Source organism: Camellia sinensis, chromosome 5, assembly GCF_055761805.1.
Source record: "Camellia sinensis isolate YWXY chromosome 5, ASM5576180v1, whole genome shotgun sequence".
Taxonomy (NCBI): Eukaryota; Viridiplantae; Streptophyta; class Magnoliopsida; order Ericales; family Theaceae; genus Camellia; species Camellia sinensis.
The window spans coordinates 28,559,744-28,574,819 of NC_138965.1; the positions used below are offsets into that span (position 1 = coordinate 28,559,744).

Consider the following 15,076-nt stretch of genomic DNA (forward strand, 5'->3'; position numbering starts at 1 on the left):
TGAATTGTAACAATATTACCCAATGTTCTTTTGATTTTCTTTGCTTAAAAACCCAAGCTAAATTTCTCTTTGTGTGATGGCCAAAGAAATTTGTATTCAGTTAATTTTCTTTGGCTAAAAACCTGGGCTAAAATTCTCTGTCATTGTTGTAAAATTTGTGACAACATTACCTCTTGTTTAATTGATTTCTTTGTCTAAAAATCTAGGCTAAATTTCTCTTTGTGTGATAGCCAAAAAAAATTGATTTTCTGCCCATTTTCATGTTGATTTTCTCTAGCCACATTACACTCCCCAAGCTAAAAAAATTGATTTTCATCCCATTTTCATGTTCATTTTCATGGAGTTTCTTTGGTATATTCATTTTCTCTGGCCATCACACACTTACTTAGTACTCTCTTGTGCATTTGAATTTTACTGGATACATTACAACCCCCTTGAGATATGAAATTTATCTGAATTCATGTTTGTTCATATATATGTGGAATTTCACTGACTACTTGCTATTGAGATATGGAATTTCTAGATCATCAAACACTTACTTAGTACGTGTGGAATTCAGATAAATTTAGAAATCACATAAAAACACATTAAAAAAAATACAAAGAAATTCCAAATCAAAATTGTCCAACTCATAAAATAATATGTCTAGAGAAAATTACACAACACAAAAATTTACAAACTTAACAAATAAAACATCTAACATAGAAATTTCTCTCTACTAAAATAACTAAAACTAAACAACTTGTTCAATTTACAATATATAATTGAGAGAGATTTACAAATCATACACACATAACAAACTCACCTTATAAATTTAAATTAACTTCGAAAATCACAAAAACAAAAACATATTCAAATCAAAAAATTACAGAGAAAATTTTATTTGCTAACTATTCCACAAGTTGCAATTAATTTTCCCAATCCATAAATCTAATCCAGAGACTGCTCCAATTCACAGATAACATGTCCAGAGAAAATTAAAAAGTTATAAACATGTCAAAGAAAAATACATCACTACTCCAATACACAAAAACTAATCCAGAGAAATTTACAAATCATAAACATATTGCACACTAAACTGTTCTCTCTGTCAAATTCAATCACCACAAACTATTTTTCCATTAATACAAATAAAAAAAGTTATCTTCCAAAACAAAACTCTCTAACAATGAAATCGAAAGTACGAACACCTCCACTAGAACAAAAACACCACGATCAAAATCGAAATCAACTCGAATAAAGCTTTCAAAATCTGAATTAACTACAAAAAAGCTTCAATACAAATAATAAAAAAAAATACATATCTTCAATAACAGAGAATTAACTATAAAAATACATATCTTCCAAAACAAAACTATCGAACAATGAAATCAAAAGTATGAACACCTCCACTGGAACGAAAACACCACGATTAGAATTGAAATCAATTCAAATAATGTTTTCAAAATTTGAAAACCTAACGTGAAATCCAAAAAATCACAAATTGGAATTGAAATCGGAAGAAATCACAAATCAAAATCAAAATCTTAACATAAAATCGAAACCCAAATGTCAAATTAGAATCAAAATCACAAAAGCTGGAGATACATCGAAGAGAGAGAGAGAGAGAAAGAGAGAGAGAGATACATCTTAGAGAGAGATTGATTTAGAGAAAAAAAAATTAGGGTTTATAGGATTGAAAGGGCATTTTAGTCTATGTATGTCAAAGTTTGTCCTTATTCTTTTACAATTTTAAATCTTAGAGACCTTAACTAACAAACTAATTTTTGTTGTCCTTAAACTCTTATACAAAATGAAAAGTGATTGAGACTCCCTCCAATCATCACCCCCACCCCCCCTCACACACACACGTGGTGGGTGGTGATTGGAGGAGAAGGAAAAAAAGAAAAAGAAAAAAGAAAAACTGGCCAATCAGAGAGAGAGAGTTAAAAGAGGTGCCTCCTTGAAGGGTCCAACTCATTTTCCTATACAAAAGGGAATATGAAGAGTTCTCTTTAATTTTCCCTTTCAAATCTTAAAGGATGTTTGTTAATATATATTTCTTAAATCTTAGAGGATGTTAGAGTAATCTACGCTCATTATAAACAGTGTTTCTAATCGTTCTTTTTAAGAAGACAAACACAACCTTCCTTTCTCTTCTCTTTGTTCTTTATTTTTATTTTTATTTTATTTGTTTCGGCTGCACATGCGTAGACAACACGTCGTCGTTATAATATTGTTTATATATGTTCAATTTCAGTGGGCTTGCCTTTCTAAAAAAAAAAATAAAATTCAGTGGGCTTATATTTATAATCTTACAATGTTATGATAGAGGTGATCTGTTTTGACATGATCGTGTGATTAGTTTTGGGTCAGATATGTGGGGGTTAAACTTATCTTATTCGGTTGTTAAAAAATAGATAGATGAAAAATTTATTCATAAATTTCATGGAAGGGAGTATTGATTCATTTAGTTTTAAGATATTTTTTATGAATTAATTTTTTTTTTGTTTTAAAAATTTTTATTTATTTGATATGGTGTCATTTGAGTTTAATTGAATGCCATTTTTTGATTATTTTTTTAATTTTCTGATTTATTTTTGGAATGAAAATGGAAAGGTAAGATGTTGGAGATTCTTTTTTAGGAAATTGGTAGTGAAGTATTGGTTATCAAACGTGAAAATCTATATTTATGTTAATATGATTTTTTGGTGTTACATTAGAATGTTACATTAGAGAACTACGTTTGGAAAAATTACATTAAGGAGCTTTTGTGTATTACATTGATTGGAGTATTACGTTTGAAAAAAATACACTTAAGGAGTTTTCTAGTGTGTTACATTAGAATATTACATTTGAGAAAAGTACACTAATGAGTTTTTGTATATTAGATTGATTGAAGTGTTACGTTTCATAAAAATATACTAAGAAATTTTCTTGAAATGTTACGTTATTACGTTTAAAAAAAAGTACGTTAAGGAGTTTTTAAATGTGTTACATTAGAGTATTACGTTTGAGAAAAATAAATTAAGGAGTTTTTTAGTATGTTATATTGGAGCATTACGTTTGAAAAAAGCACACTAAGGAGTTTTTTAGTATATTACATTGATTGCAGTGTTATGTTTGGAAAAAGTAAATTAGGGAGTTTTTTTTTAAATGTTGCGTTGTTACGTTTGAGAAAAAAATACACTAAAGAATTTTTTAGTATGTTACGTACTTGGAGTGTTATATTAGAGTGTTACGTTTAAAAAAAATACAGTAAAGAGTTTTTTTTAAGTGTTACGTTTAATAATTTCAATATTATGAGAAAACCCACATTTGTTTTATAAGATCACTATTTGGAATTTATTGATATTTCACCCAAAAATTGATTCTAAAAATATAAATTTTACACATTGAAAGAAAAGAAAATTGACACAATTTTATTTAGGCTTCGTTTGGGAAGTGGGTTAGCTTTTTGGCTATTTTAACATGAGGCTAAAAAGCCTCGTTTGGGAATGACTTTTTGGTTTTTTTAATTTTTTGTGAGAGAAATAATGTAATGATTATGGGTTAGATGTAATGTTTGTCTTATTCGGCTAAAAAGTCTATTTTATCTTTTTTGAAGCTAAAATAGCACTAAACCCAACCCAGTCCAACCCAACCCTTCTTCCCAAACGAAGTCTAAAATGCTTAATTTTATATTTTGAAGCAGTTTCTAAAATGCTTAATGTATTGCTGTGGGTGGAAGCGTTACTAATGGGTTTTTGGTTAGAATTTAAGTTCGAAAAATTAGAGAACTTAAGAAAAATTAAATCCCAAGGGTTAATAAATTTTTATTTTATATCTTTATACTAATAAACTATGGAAAAATTATTTATAAGTCTTATTAGAGAGACTTATACTATGTTAAGTCCTAAGAAATTTCTTATTAAGTGTGAAGTCCTATTTAAATTACAAAGTATTCTATTAAGTCTCATCTATTGTGTTTTAATTGAATTAGTTTACTATTATACCCTTCATACAGCTTGCAATGTGTTAACCGTTTTCTTTCCATATTGTTTGGTGCCGTGATATTCGCCATGATCGCGGAGTGTGTTAGGTTTTCAATTGGTGAGTGTTGCTCTGGTTTGGTTGTTTCATCTTGCCGCTTTCGAGTCAGATTGTTTGAGGGAAGGAGATCAAGTTGTCTGCTTATTCAATTGGTGAGTGTTGATCTAGTTTTTTTCCGAATGTTTTGTTTTCAATGTCCTCATATATCGTAAGAATTTCGCAATCTGTCATAGCAATCCATTGGTAGACTTTGTTATGGTAATCTTGCATCAACTTCCGTGGTAATGATATTGTGTTATAATGTTCACATACATGTCACATTTCGTTTCGTAATAGTATTTTACGATAGCTTATTAGATTAAAAATTGGGAATGTGAGAATGTTGCTGCGTTCTGCGAAATGGTGCAGCCTTACATTGGCGCAATTCTATAGATTCGAAAGTCGTTATGTGGTCATGGTCTGTGTTACATTCGTATGTATTTAGTTTATGTTTTGCAGTTGTGGCACTTTTTCAAAACATATGTGTCACGTTACGAATCGCAAAATTATTGGGCTTCATTTTTTTGTTTATCAATGTCATATTTGCTTGTCTGTGGATACTATTGGAATATATGTGAATGTAGGTAACATACACATGGAGAAGTACTTGGTTTTTGTATTGTGTTGTCTGATTCTTGTATTTTTTGTGGAAATATGTGTCACATTTCGTTTCGCAGAGTCTTTGGTTTCTATTTTTTACAATTGAATGTGAAAATTGTATCGGTTGATGGAATTTATTGGAATGTATATTAATGTTAATCTAACTTCTCTTTGTATGTTATTTAATTTGGGTTGTCATTGTGCAGATATAAAATTGAATGTGATTGAATGTGGGTTGGGCAATGTTGTGATTGCTTTTTGTAGGATGTATGCCACGATTAATGTTTCATTCATTTTGTTGTGCAGGATATGGACATCATGCTTTTTTGCACCTTCGGTTCATCCACGATTGCTGTCAGGGGTGTTAATGGATTGACATTAAAACGTTTGATACAAAATTTATGTGATAGGTGGGTGGATGTGACACCATCATTGATTTCAATATCTTACAAATTGCTGTGTCGCGAGAATCAAGTGATATTGTGTAATGATGTGGACATGGAAAACATGTTTTCCATTGCAAGGTCCATTGGTGTTACCCATATTAACGTTGTGATTGACTTGCAAAATGAGGTGGATGATTAGAATCGAGGTACTCAATTCAGTGGGACTATGTCAGCAAATCATTTGGATCCTGACAGTGAACCATTTACAGGTTCCCAATGTAGTGTAGATTTGTTGGCCAATTAGTGTCACCATAGTGAGAAAATGTTGATGATAGTTGATTGGTCACATGGCATTAGTCATGTCGGCCAATGTTTCGAAGGGGGTGTTGCTGCTTTCCGTTTGGTTTTGTCCAAATATGCTATTGAGTGTGGGTTTGACTTCAAATTTGTTAAAAATGACTCAGTTCGGGTTACGGCAGTGTGCACATTGCGAGAGCAAAAAGGGTGTTCATGGTTGGTACATGGAAGGGTTCAAACATGCAATGGTTATTTTTACTTGAAGAGGTTGAACAACTTGCATAGTTGTGGTGCTGTTGTTCACGCTGGGAAGAATAACAGGCTTAACTCTGAATTGGTTTGCAATGTTATCGGTGATCGGTTACGTGATAAGTCGCTTACACGTCCTACTGACGTCGTGTTTGAGATAAAAAAGGAGTACAGCCTTAATGTTAGTTACCATGTAGCATGGTTAGGTGTGGAGAAGGCAAGAGTCGAGGTGTATGGTGACTACCATGCATCATTTGATTAACTTAGGTGGTACGCGGATACAGTTATGCATTACAACCCTGAGAGTTATGTCAACTTGGATTTTGAGCAGTCTACCGGCCGATTTAAGCGGTTCTTCATTTCATTCAAAGCTTGCATTGACGGATTCAACCATATCTGCCCATTATTGTTTCTTGATGGCACTTTTTTAAAAGGGAGATTTAAAGGCAATTTGCTTGCAACGACCGGGAAGGATGGCAACAAGGTATGTCTCTTACGATGATTACTTTATACTTCCATATAGTAATGCATTACATTGTGGCTAATCTTTTTTTTTTTTAAGTCCACTACAGTAGTGGGTGATTCCCAATTGCAAGTTTGTTTCCAATTGAATGTTATTTTACTAACATTGTGTGTGGTGCGATTCGAATTGTGAACAATTGTTAATGTGGACGTAAACTTTGTTAAAAATATTTCATCTAAGGTAAACCTGTTGAATCTGGCAGGTTTATTCCCATTAGCTTTTGCTATTGTTGACTCTAAAACAACTGCAAATTGGACTTGGTTTTTACAGCAACTGACAAGGGTTGTTAGTAGTGCTCGCACATTAACTTTCATATCGGACCGTAATATTAGGCTGCTTGAATCCTTGCCTGCTGTATTCCCATCTGCACACCATGCGTACTGCTTATAACATCTCCAAGCAAATTTAAGGGACAAATTACGATGGGTTGACAACCATGTACGTTTTGGTTTAATGGCGAAGTTGCGTGAATATGTGTATGCTCCAACCGAGGCTTCGTTTCAGCAGCATTGGAAGAAGCTAAAAGGAACAGGATGATCTGGAATAAATAATTTCTTGGAAGATATGCCACCGAAGCATTGGGCCAATGCATGTTTCAGGTTCGTACGAGACTTACATGTGCTAACATTGCAAGTACCCAATATGTGATAGTATTTTCATTATGTTTTCATAATGTAGGGGCAGATGGTATGGGGAGATGACCTCGAACGCTGCAGAATCGTTTAATAAATGGATACTTGATGCCCATAATTATCCAATCACAAGGTTGGTTGATACAATCAAAAATCAAATAATGACTATGAGGACTTAGCGTAAAGTTTTGGCTACTAATTGGAATGGTTTACTTTGTCCGAAAATGGAAAGCCGTGTTAGGGAGGCGTACTCCACTGGTTGCACATGGATTGTTAGCCAGTCAAATGAAGACACATATGAGGTTCATTCATTTCTGACGGTGTTGGTAGACGTTGGCAAGCGTTCATGTTCTTGCTTCCAGTGGCAATTGAACGGATTCCCATGTGCACATGCGGTGGTTGCAATACAGAGTAATGGAAGGGATTTCAGTACATTTGTTGAACAATTTTTCATTGTGGATCAGTATAAAGCCGCTTATTCTGGATACATTCAGCCAATACCAACAGTTGACAAACCCCCCTTTTCGGAAGACGACTTCATCATATATCCACCAGCAGTTAAACGTCCTCCAGGGCGACCCAAGAAGAATCGAATACCATCTCGGGGAGAGAAACTAAGTCAGTTTAGGTGCGGTCGATGTGGGCGTATGGGCAGCCACAACCGAAAGACATGTAAAGAACCAATTTAGTAATAGGCATTTAACATTCACTTTTGTAATCTGTTTTGAACAGCAGCATCGTATTCTTGTAGTAGCATGTATTGAAGCCAATTGGTGACAGATTTTAATAAGTGAAGACATTGTTTACAACTGATCATTCAGCTATTTTTTCTTTCACACTGTCTCATTCATATGTTGCTGTTACATGTTTACTTATTTGGTGATGCAAACGTATGTTTCAGACCTGCAGAATACGTTAGACAAAATGTGTTGCACACTGGCCTTGTATGTGAGAAGACATTTATTTTGTAACATAGGTGGTGTTGTTATTGTCTCCATCTGACAGGTTGTCGTGCAACCGGTTAGTCAATGTTAAATTACAGCAAATTCTTGACATTTTAAATTGTCAAAGCCAATCAAGATTCCTTATCACATTAAATTTGGCAATATCATTTACACAAACACATTCGCATTCCTCTTTTTCCCACTCAGTAAGAAAAGTGCACGAAACTGTTACACATTCGGCACCACGATCTTGCTATTAAGTGTAGACAACAAAACCTGTTCTAACAAACACAATCACATCGTATTTCATATTCACTATGATATAAACATAATAATTCACATTCAGACAACCACATTCACATATGTATTTCACATTCGCAAAAATAGTGCACAACACAGTCATACATTCGCATTTCCATTTTGGGCGTAATAGGTATACAACCAAACCTGTTATGTTATTCACAATCACATCCAATTTCACATTCACCATGACATAAACGTAACCATTCACATTCACATAACCACATTCACATTTGTATTTCACATTTCCAAAAAAGTGCAAAACACTGTGACACAGTCACATTTGCTTTTTGGGTGTTACAGTTACACAACCAAACCTGTTCTGTTATTCACATTCGCATTCGTTGTCACAATCACCAACACATTTACATACAACTTCACCCTCAGTCAATTACTTTCACATTTTCAATTTCACAGTCCCTAATACAAGTACCAAACACTGACATACATTCACGAACACAATCTGTGTATTAGAAATGAACAACCCTCACTGTTTTGTGGCATTACCATTCACAATCAGCTCACATTATGAGTCGCATTACCAATTACATTCACGTTTAGACAACCACATTCACACTTATGTAGGCAACATTCCTGGTGCCCTTAAATTCCTATTCACATTACTGAATGACACATAAAGCCATATTAAGAAAATAAATTGCATTCCCAAAAAAGTCAATTATCCATTGTTGCTTATTCCCAAAACAAAATACACTAATTAGTAATCCATATTCACCATGCTACGAAAAACATCATAAACTTCCAATTATTCCTATGCCAGCAAGCTTTTAATACCATTCCAAAGCAAAAATAGTGTGACTATATACCCAAAATATCAAATTTGCACCTATATACCACCGTCAGTAGACAGTCAATTGGCAGCCACAAATGACCTTCTCCTGTCATTCACAAATGACTTCACCATACCGGCTCGCATTGTTCTGCAGCTCTCCCCTCCCATTGACTTATCAACATCTACGTGACGCACAAGTTGCTTCATAATGAAGCATACTATAATTCCACAGTCATTCCTATCACGAAAATTTAAGTCATTAGTAACAATGTCAAAAGAGACCACGTGCAATGTACGGAAACATGAATGGCGTACGTTGGAAAGAAACGTAACAAACTTACGAGTCTGGTTTTTGTTGCGAACAATAATCAACCACTAGAAACTCCTTCACCAAGTCTTGTGTTTCAATTGTGCCCACCTTCAGTCTGCGATTTATGTAATCCTCAAAGTAAGATTTCTACATTATTGTCAAATTTATATTACAATAATTAGTATTGTTGTCCAAAATAAAATACAAATATCACTGCAAGAAAGTAATTGATGTTTACTAATCAGCAACGACGCTTCCCAATAATGTTTGTCTTCCCTCCCGCGTCTTGGTTTCATAGAGTTGTAATGCAACCAAAACCCCTCCTTAGTGTCATAAACCATTAGTGTCCAATGGTTATCTAAGTGGATTGAGAATTGAATATATCTGGCCTTCAGGGCATGCGGGCACGCAATGCGAAGTACCTGTCACGTACATCTTTATCGTAGGCTGCAGACATTCATTTTGGAAATGTAAAATGACAAACTAAAAATGGCAATATTCATTTCTTCAGTTGCATGTCTTACCAAACATAATGTGCTGAAAATGTATGATTTTTCGGCATCCGCGGATTTAGGCGACTTCATCTGCTGCTCGTACATCAGCATTTCTGCGTAGGCATCAATGACCTACGTGAAAAAGAAAACAATTTTTATTTTTCCTTGCATGTTTCCTTGCCTTGTATACATGTACGTAAATTGCATTCTATGTGAAGAAGCTTTAGAAGTTTGACGAGTAATTACAAATACCATACTTACATTGTCTCGTAATGTCAGCCCCTTAACGATCGCCCATATGTCATTGAAAGACACAGAGTTGGACACATGCGGTCCAGTCCAGACTTGCACACTGCAATACATTTTTTGAACAATAAATTCATGTACAAATGCATAATGGTAAGAGCAAGTTGCATAACCTACCTGTCACCCCCTTTCTCATATGATTCTTTAAGCTTCTCTTTCTCTTGTGTTGATAACAACTTCCAGATTGGTAGACAATTAGCCAAGTCAAACCGAGAAAATGTCCTATCTGGGTCTACAATGTTGTCAACCTCAATGATGTCATCTTTTATTTCTTATTTACTGTCACACTCACCCTCATTGACCACACCACTATCAGATGGTTTCTTTTGCCTCCGCAAACCCAGTGGATATTCATACTCTGGCAGTTTATGCTCCTTCATATTTTTCTTTTTAATGTTTCTCACAAGCGAGTTTTGCAACGCAGTTGTTCCAGTGTTTTGATTAATACCGGCCATTAAATCCACATCACATGCCATTTGCCCAATGTCGTTGATCGGGGTCACATGAGTATCCACCCCTTGCAACTCTGTCCTCTCATTCACATCAGATGGAAACGATGTTGACAATGGCATAATGGCAAGTACGTTTGCGTCACAGTGGTACATTTCCTCATTACTTTGCTTTATCTCCTGTACACCAGCAGCTGCTTGGATGTATTCATGGACTGCATACTCCTCTAACTGTTCCACGAGCTTCGCGTTTTTGTCATTAAGTTCATCCACTAGCTGCTGCATCCTTTCAATGTCACATTTCTTTTGCTTATTGTTCACTGTGATTTCTTGTTCTAACTTGGCACATTTTTCTTCGTACGCTGCCCTCATTGTTGCCAGTTCTGTCTGTAATGCAAATATGACATCAGATTTACGTGCTACTTTTATCTTAAGCACACCAATATCAAGCAGTGCTCTCTGGTATTCGTCAGACATAGATGCACCCCGAGCACACTGATCATTACTCTCAGCACCAATCCCACTGCGCTTTGAACATTCGACCTTTGCTCCAATTTGTTTAACGTCTTTGGTCTTCATGAAGCGCCGTTCAGAATGACTGATGTGCAGATCTCCTACCACAACCTGCAAACAATTTAAAAATAAAAATTCAAAAATAGTAAATTGGCACATCTAATATTTACACTAACAGTACAGAAAATCGTACTTCCACATCATTTGGCTGCTCAATGTCCACTGCTCTTATCTTTGTGACTAACTTGCTGATATTCCATTTGATAAACCTCGGAAATCCATCTCCACGATCTGCTTGTATCAAGTTGGTGTGCTCACATATCCAAAACTGTGAGACCATGGGTTAAAAATATTAGCTGTGAAAGTTTTTCAAAACAAATACAAAATTATATTGTGGGAAAAAAAAAAAAAAAAAAAAAACAAAGAGCACTTACAAGTAGGGCAGTAACACATCCAGTAACTTTCTCAGGCTTAGAGTAAAATCCCTTAATTGACTCCATCAAAGTTGTGCAGATTGCTCCAGCCCAATCATATGCCTTCATGTTGTCTAGATCCTCTACAACCCAGACGAACCCCCATCCCACGGTCTGTCTTGAAGTAGCAAAGAATAACTTCCCACACAAGCACAAACTCAGTAACTTTGCTACATCCTGGTGATCATGAGTAGTGTCCCCAAGTAATGCATCCATTAACAGTTCCTTAATGGTTTTCAAGTTTATGCGTGCTATTTTGGGACACCTTCGTTGGATGAAGTCAGTCGGGAGTCTTGGCCCATGTGACAGATCTAAACTCTTCTTACCACCTTGAATTCCAAATATTAGTTGCATATCGATGCTTCTAAGCTCAATGTGTTTACCACCAATCATGAAAGCCGACTTATCTGGAACAAATGTTTGAATGATCCTCATTACAATGTCGTCACATTTTTGGAATTCATGTTGGTTTAGATCGGTTTTTCGCATTGCATCCAACAACAAGCAGAAAGGTGTTTTCTGAAGATGTTGCAAATGCTCATCATTCAGTTTTGACACTGCCACCAACTTCACAATTCCAGCAATGTTGGAACGGTAGCAACATGTTGGTTGTTTGTTCAGTCGTTGTTGAGGCTCATATTTCAGCTTCTTTTCTTTTCGAGCACTGCTTTGCCCTAATGCGTTCAAATTCTGTGACGGAGTTTGAGACCGCCGTCTTTTACCAGTTCTAGTCTCTTCACTGCTGGTTACTTTTGCCTTGGAGCCTGACTGTGGTGTATGTTTAATTGAGCCTCCTAAAAAAAATGCCACCAAAAATTCACATTTCATATACAAGCAAGATCCTACTAATAACGTATGTACTTTAATAGCAATACGTAACATTGCATGTCAGTATGTTCGTGATGTGACTAGTGTCACTGAGAAGTACTTGACGTAACTGTGACAAATTACGCGCACACATTCACGGTCATGAATGTGACAAATTACACGCACACATTCACGGCCATGGTTTCAAATGTGAATGAGAAATTACGCTTACACATTCACGGTTTCAAATGTGAATGAGAAGTACTTGACGTACACATTCACGTCCATGACTGTGACAACTTACGCGCACACATTCACGGCCATTGTTTCAAATGCAACTGAGAAGTACTTGACATACACATTCACGGCCATGACTGTGACAACTTACGTGCACACATTCATGGCCACTGTTTCAAATGTGACTGAGAAGTACTTGGCGTAACTGTGACAAATTACACACACACATTCATGGCCATGACTGTGACAACTTACGCGCACACATTCACGGCATGTTTTTCAAATGTGACTAAGAAGTATTTGACGTAACTGTGACAAATTACGCACCATGGTTTCAAATGTGAACGAGAAGTGCTTGACGTAACTGTGACAAAGGTGTGCGTGTAATTTGTCACATTTGTATATCTGAGTGACAACAACCAAACGACATCGTACCACAACGTGGCACTGTACACACAGTCCAACTTACATGTGCTTCCACTCACATCCGACACTAATTTCATATTGGGCCACAATCACATTCATTAACTGTACAACACACAACGACAAACCCCCAAAACAGTCTACCAAACCCAATACTATGCTCGGATCGAGAAAAAAACAAATAAAATCAAATAATGATTGTGACTGTGGCCCCCAAAATAGTCTACCAAACCCAATTTAACAACGAATCGAGCATAAATCACCCACACTGGTCAACCCGCAGAACGTCCATCGTACAACCCCAACATACCTATTATTTCCAATTCGGAAACTGTAAAATCAATTATTCATCACAATTCTCACAAAACATACAAATAACAAAGCAGATTACGACTGAAGGTCACATAAACCCTAGTTTTGGGTTGTTAATAAAAATCAAATAAATTAACATTGCGAAACAGGGGCAAATGCACACTTACGTTTCGGAGTCATGATTCCTGCTTCTCATTGTAAACGGTAACCGTTGTCACCTTCCCGTCGATCATCTCCATCGAATCGCGCTCCTTCTCCTGTTCGTGGTGAGTTTTCGAAATGTATACAACTGAATCAGCCTATTTTGGGGGTTTCGAAATAATTTCTGAATTTCGAAATTAATGTATATGGATATGAAATTAACATCTACTATTAAGGGTAAATGTGTCAAGTAAATTTCCATAGGACTTATGAGGATATAGGTTTTTACTTAGGACTTAACCTATCATAAGTGTATGAAAAAAGACTTATAAATAAGTCTCCTATAAAATATCTTCAGATATATTATATTAACACCACTATATAATTCAAATTTTTTTCTGTGAAATATCACTAACCTCCTTTATTTTAAATTTAAAATGACATAATTTCATTTATGTCAGTCAACTTTGAGTTGCCCTAACATTTTTGCTAATGTAGTCCAAATTTATTTTTAAGTACCCATTTTATCCTTGTTTAATTCAATCTTCTCTTACGATAAACATTACCATCTTCAATCTCCACTTTCACCACCTGTGTTGGAATTTATGATAAATTTATTATTGCATTAAACGGTGAAATCTAATTAGAGAGGTCAATGTAATTTTAAACAAGAGGAAGTTACGGTATGATTTTGTAGTTATACAAAAGGTGCCGATGTAGTTTATCCAAAATTTTAATGAGTTTTTCTATTTACACCACAAAAGAAAAATGCCTAAGACCCCCAGTGGGGGTCACTGGGGGTCATGTACGGAGGCTTTTCATTGGTCAAAAAAAAAATTTGTTTTTTTTTTTTTGTGATTTGGACGAATGACACGCTGCCACCTCACTGGGGGTCTGTAACAAAGTCCCACCACAAAAACACCTCGATGTAGTCCCAATTTTTCATTTTTTGTTTCATTATAATTTTATTACCTTTTAAAATTACCAAAAAACACTCAAAACTTAAAAATTCAAAATCCTAATTTATCATTCCACTCATCACTTCCCCACCATCTGTACCACTCCACCACTACTGTTGCCACTGACCGCATTGATGTTGATGCCACCCTTCAACCCTATTCCCTCCATGTCATCACCCCCATTCCCTTTGTACCGCTAACTGCAATCTACTCTCTCTTTTTTCTTCTTTTTATTGCCACCTGTTCTCTCTCTCTCTCTCTCCAAAACACACAATTGGGGGCTTGGTGGAGGTCACGATGATAAGAGACTAGAGCGTAGAGTTCGCAGTAATGGAGAGTTAGAGATAAGGGATTGTGATAGAGGCTGACTAGGTTGTGATGGAGGGTGATAAGAAGTTGGGTTGTGATAGGGGGCTTCGTAGTGGAAGTGGTTGTTGTGACTGTCAAAGGTGATGGTGGGGTTAACAGTGGAGTTAAGGTTTGAGATTAGTAGGCGTAAAAAGAAAAAGAAAAAAAAATAAGATATTAAAAATTGAGATTGTATTTAAAATCATGAATAACATAATGAAATAAAAATGTTTAAAAATTATGCTAGAATGTCATTAAACGATAGATGTAACAAAGTAAATCTGTTGTATAAATAGCCACACCCAAGTTTAATTTGAGAGCTCTCAAGACATATCCCTGAAATATATTTATGTTTTTTAAAATTTGAAGAAATTACAAGTTTTACTATTTTGTAAGAATATAATGATAAATAAATAAAATATATATATATATATATATACATTTTAATGTGAAAGAGATAACAATATCAACTTTTTTTCATTTACATAATTAATAAATTATTGATAAAAATATAATCAAAATATTTTATG

At 35.1% G+C, this 15,076-nt stretch overlaps 1 protein-coding gene across 1 annotated transcript; it reads left to right on the forward strand.

Moving 5' to 3' along the window:
• The first annotated feature begins 6,961 nt into the window (after positions 1–6,961).
• On the forward strand, positions 6,962–7,426 carry LOC145791291 (uncharacterized). Its single transcript, XM_082871635.1, has one exon. It carries the CDS (start codon positions 6,962–6,964, stop codon positions 7,424–7,426), a length of 465 nt encoding a protein of 154 aa, XP_082727761.1.
• Positions 7,427–15,076: the final 7,650 nt, after the last annotated feature.

Bases quoted from the DNA above. Each gene is read 5' to 3' on its own strand.
- LOC145791291 (XM_082871635.1), top strand. From the start codon at position 6,962: ATGGAAAGCCGTGTTAGGGAGGCGTACTCCACTGGTTGCACATGGATT.